We start from the raw sequence: 4,356 nt of genomic DNA, 5'->3' as shown, positions 1-4,356 counted from the left end.
GTGCTGCACTTCGGGGGTGCCCCCCCCCGCCCCGTTTCGGCTCTCGGTCCCCATCCTCTGGGGGGCCGGTGGTTTCCTCCAGCCCTGCCAGAGCAGGAGGGGGGCCGGGGGATCTTGCTCAGCGCAGAGCCTTTGTGATCCCGAACTCGGCCCCTGACGCGGAACATTGTGCCGCCGGGGAAGACTTCTGTGTGTCTTGTGGCTTTGCTCTGTCTCAGGGACAGAGGATTTGTGCCTGGCCATGCTCACTGGTGTTGAGTATTGAAAATCTTCACTGGATCTCTCTCCCACATTTCTCCTTCCAAAGAGACGGCACACAGCTCTTGATCTGATCTCCCGTTTTGTTTCCTGCTGGCACATTCCCTGTAGCTGTGCTCTCCCGCTGAGTTTTTCTGGGACACTTCTGACAGAGGCACAGGGAGATGTATCTGTCTTGGGGCCAGGGGCAGGTGTTGGGTGATGCGGGTGTACAGGGAAGGATTGCGATGCCTTCTTGAGCAGCAGTGCACATTCCTTTCTCCTGGGTACAGCCTGTAACTGCACTGCCTCCCCCTGCAAGAAAGGCTTTGATATGTACAAGAAAATATTTTCAAATGCTGAAGTCCCCCAGCTTTGTCCCTCTGGTTTCATTTCACCCTTAAGTAGCACTGTTAACAGGTTTTTTTCTTCCCTCCCCGCTATCCTTTAAGGCGCAGAGGCTGCTGGCGCACCGGAGACCAAAGAAATCCTTCTTTGAGACGCTCATCAGGAGCCTGATCATCTTGTGCGTGGCCATAGCAGTGGTCTTGTCGTCCATCTCCATCTGCGATGGCCGCTGGCTCTTCGCGAGGGGGCAGCTCTTTGGACTGTGGCACTTCTGCACCGTTAGCAACAGCAGCGTCCTGAAGTGCGTCACTGACCTCAGCCTGGCCAGGGTGGAGGGGCTGAGCGTGGGGGTGATCCCCATCAGGAGCATGGTGTCCTTCGCCGTTGTGGTTGCCATATTTGGCCTGGAGCTGCTGATGGTGTCCCAAGTCTGCGAGGACGCCAACGCGAGGCGGAAGTGGTCGATGGGCTCCGTTCTCATCCTCGGCTCGTTTTTGCTGTCAGCCACTGGGGTTCTGAGCTTCTCCATCCTTGTGAAGGATCACCTCACCTTCACAGGCTTCACGCTGACATATTGGTGTGAGTTCATTGCTGCCTTTCTCTTCTTCCTCAATGGGATCAGTGGACTTCACATCAACAGCCTCACGCACCCCAGGAACAGCATAGGCAAAATCTAGGTGGAAAGGGTGCACCTCTGCCTTTGTGTAATCAGCTTTGCCAATTAAGACTGGAAAAAAGGGAGTCTAAAGAAGTTTGAAAAGGACATTGTCTTAAATTGTGTGCAAGGAGGAGAAGCCTGAGTCCATCTTGATGCCTGTAGAAGACATACCCACCCACTGGTCAGCATGGAGGGCTGTGCAACATGAGCAAAGCAGAGGCTGGGACCAGCTGCTGCGGCAATGCGGGTTTCTGGAGGAGTCGATTAAAGAAGAGGGCATCATATTAAACGTGTGAAGGGGTGGCAGTCTGCAGTCTACACACGTGGGCTGGTTCAAGGCTCACACAAAGCCTGTACTGCTATGGGTTTGGTGTTGGTATGTTTTCCCCTGTACTCTGGAGCCTGTGAAGAATGTGACACAACTTTGGTGTGTCTTGTGGCTTTGCTCTGTCTCAGGGACAGAGGATTTGTGCCTGGCCATGCTCACTGGTGTTGAGTATTGAAAATCTTCACTGGATCTCACTCCTCCATTTCTCTTTCCAGAGAGACGGCACACAGCTCTTGATCTGATCTCCCGTTTTGTTTCCTGCTGGCACATTCCCTGTAGCTGTGCTCTCCTCTGAGTTTTTCTGGGACACTTCTGACAGAGGCACAGGGAGATGTATCTGTCTTGGGGCCAGGGGCAGGTGTTGGGTGATGCGGGTGTACAGGGAAGGATTGTGATGCCTTCCTTGGGCAGCAGTGTATGTTCCTGTGCTTGCTGCCTCTCCCCACTGTCACCACTCCTCATGTCCCCACTGGGCATGTGCCAATCAGTCACCAAAAATGGCTTCCACACAGCCCTTGCAAGGCTCACTGTAATGGGGTGTTGCTCTTCCTGGTTTCTTTTATGTCCCTTTGGGGCAAGAGGGACAAAGTCTGCAGGGGCTTTACGTGGGTGCTGTAGCTGGGCACACCATGCTGAGACCACCACACCTCCCGGGGTGTGCTTTGGTTGTCAGGGTTTCCCACTGGGGCAATGGGAAATCTGCTCATCCTGTAGCAGAGAGTCTCCTATAGCCTTTCTTCCGGAAGGAGAAAGCTCTAGATCCTCCTCATCAGACCAAGTCCTTTTCTTCCCCTGATTAACATCAGGCCTGGGAGGAGAAGCTGCCTGTGATGGCCTAAGGAGAGGCTGATGGGGGCACCTTTAATTTGTCACAGCTGGTAGAAACAGAAAGAGTGGCCAAAATTATATTAAGGCTGGTCTTCCTCCTGCCAATGCCTGAGTCAAGATCTCTAAAACTGCTGCAGCTTTGAAGTTCCCCATGGTGTCTGATGTAAAAGGAGAGACCTCAGCAGGAGACCTCAGGGGTTGGTTGCCCTACATGTGTCCTCCCTGTCCAACATCCTGGTTGCCCACAGATAAAAATGTCTTTAAGAGTATTTCAGGGTTTCTGGTTTAATGTTTGTTTTGTATGTGCTGGTAAAGCTGCCTGTTTTTTTGTTTTAGGACAAATGGTTCTATGTGTTTCATCTCTGTAGCTTGTCTGATAGCTGTTGAGCAAGGTTTTTATTTCCTGTGCAGCAAGTTTGACACAATTTTTCAACTGAAACAAAAGCATCGGAGCACAAAGACTGAGAAGGCTGTGTAGGCGAGCCATGAGTAAACAGCTTTGTCTTTGAAAGCTAAGACTCTGAAGTCCTGCCTGAGCACACATACACACTTGCTGAATGTGCTCCTGTGGATTCACTTGCCTTCATGAGGACAGTCTCCATTCCTTTTCAGATTTCCCTAACTTTTTAAGACAAGACTCCTAAGCCTGTTTTGTGATGCAGTTTCAGACTATGGACTGTTGTGATTTTGCACCTGAATCTCTGCGTCTTTCTGGCCAGATAACACACCGAGCTGTGGTACCCAGACAACTCCCAAAGTCCTTGCAATATCTGGGGCTCTGTCAGGGTTTCTTGACCTGCTCTCAAGGACAAGGATTTGTGCCCTTAACCTGCCTCGGCACTGTGATTGTGTCTCTCTCTCTTTGTCAAGGTGCTTTTGATTTCATGAATTGCTCTGTTGAAGACGTTCTAGGGGGCTGAACTTGCAGCCACTTGCGTGAACAGTGCTGTTGCCTTCTGCAGAGCCACGTACCCCAGAGAGAGTCTGCAAGGTCTGGTCCCAAACTATTGCACTTTGGTGTTACCAGGTGGTAGAGTGCCTTAACTAACCAATATACCAGGGGTGCCTGTGCCAGGGAGGACAGTTCCCTTAAACAAGGTTAAGGGTGTCCATGGCTTATTTAGATACATGGATGTAACTTCAGAGTGCCTTCTTGATGACATCCAAAACTGGAAATCAATTCTGCATGTACTCCTGTTCATGCTAGTGGGAGGCTGTGCCCCAGCCCCTTCAGTTGGGGAAGGCAACTGTAGCCAGACTGAGTCCCAGGCTGGTGCCTCCCACTTGGGTTAGAGGGAGGCAGTGGACAATTGGCCACTGAGTTCACCCAAGACTTGTGTAATTGTGAATGATTTTAGGATGCCTTCTGCTAGCTGAAGAAGCCACCTTTTGTTGGGGGTAGGGAATCCTTTAGGGAAAATACGGTAACTTTTTCCAACTGCCTTTGTATAGTACTGCTTGACTTACTAATGCTGGGAGAAGATGTGTTTTGATGGCTAAATATACAAAACAGTTGATTCTCAGAGACGTCCTTATTATACAGCAATTGTATAATTATAACAATTGTATAACTGTGCAGCAATTGGTAACTTCATTTTCTGAAGCCTGTGAAAGTGTCAAGCAATATTCCTGGAGTTTGTTAAATAAATTTCTTTGAAATAACTGTAATTGTCTCTTTTTATATTTAGATATTGGGGTGCGGATTTAAGGGGATGTGTGGGGTTTACATAATCTTGCAGCATTCTGTGTGTTTACCCAGCTAGACTGATGAAGAAATGACAGCTTGGTGCTTTGCCAAGGTCTAGCCAAGGAAGCTGAGGCTACAGCTGCTGCACACTCCCCCCTCTGCTTTCCCCTCCAACGTATGCACATCAACCCAAGCAGCCAGCCCTGCTTTCTTGTCTTGCAAAACAAGAGGGTCAGTCAGCTGTGCTGCTTCGTGGGAATTGGAGATAAC

General features: G+C 50.1%; 1 protein-coding gene across 1 annotated transcript in view; it reads left to right on the top strand.

The window, feature by feature from the left end:
* TMEM37 (transmembrane protein 37) overlaps nucleotides 1–4,058 on the top strand; it is a 4,613-nt gene extending 555 nt beyond the window's left edge. Inside the window, exon 2 of the mRNA XM_026852514.1 lies at nucleotides 658–4,058. Coding sequence (XP_026708315.1) covers nucleotides 658–1,262 — 605 coding nt within the window. The 3' untranslated portion in view covers nucleotides 1,263–4,058. The remainder of the gene's footprint in view (nucleotides 1–657) is intronic.
* Nucleotides 4,059–4,356: the final 298 nt, after the last annotated feature.

Source organism: Athene cunicularia, assembly GCF_003259725.1.
Source record: "Athene cunicularia isolate RWA chromosome 7 unlocalized genomic scaffold, athCun1 chr7_part1, whole genome shotgun sequence".
NCBI lineage: Eukaryota > Metazoa > Chordata > Aves > Strigiformes > Strigidae > Athene > Athene cunicularia.
This window is presented reverse-complemented; position numbering and strand designations above follow the sequence as displayed.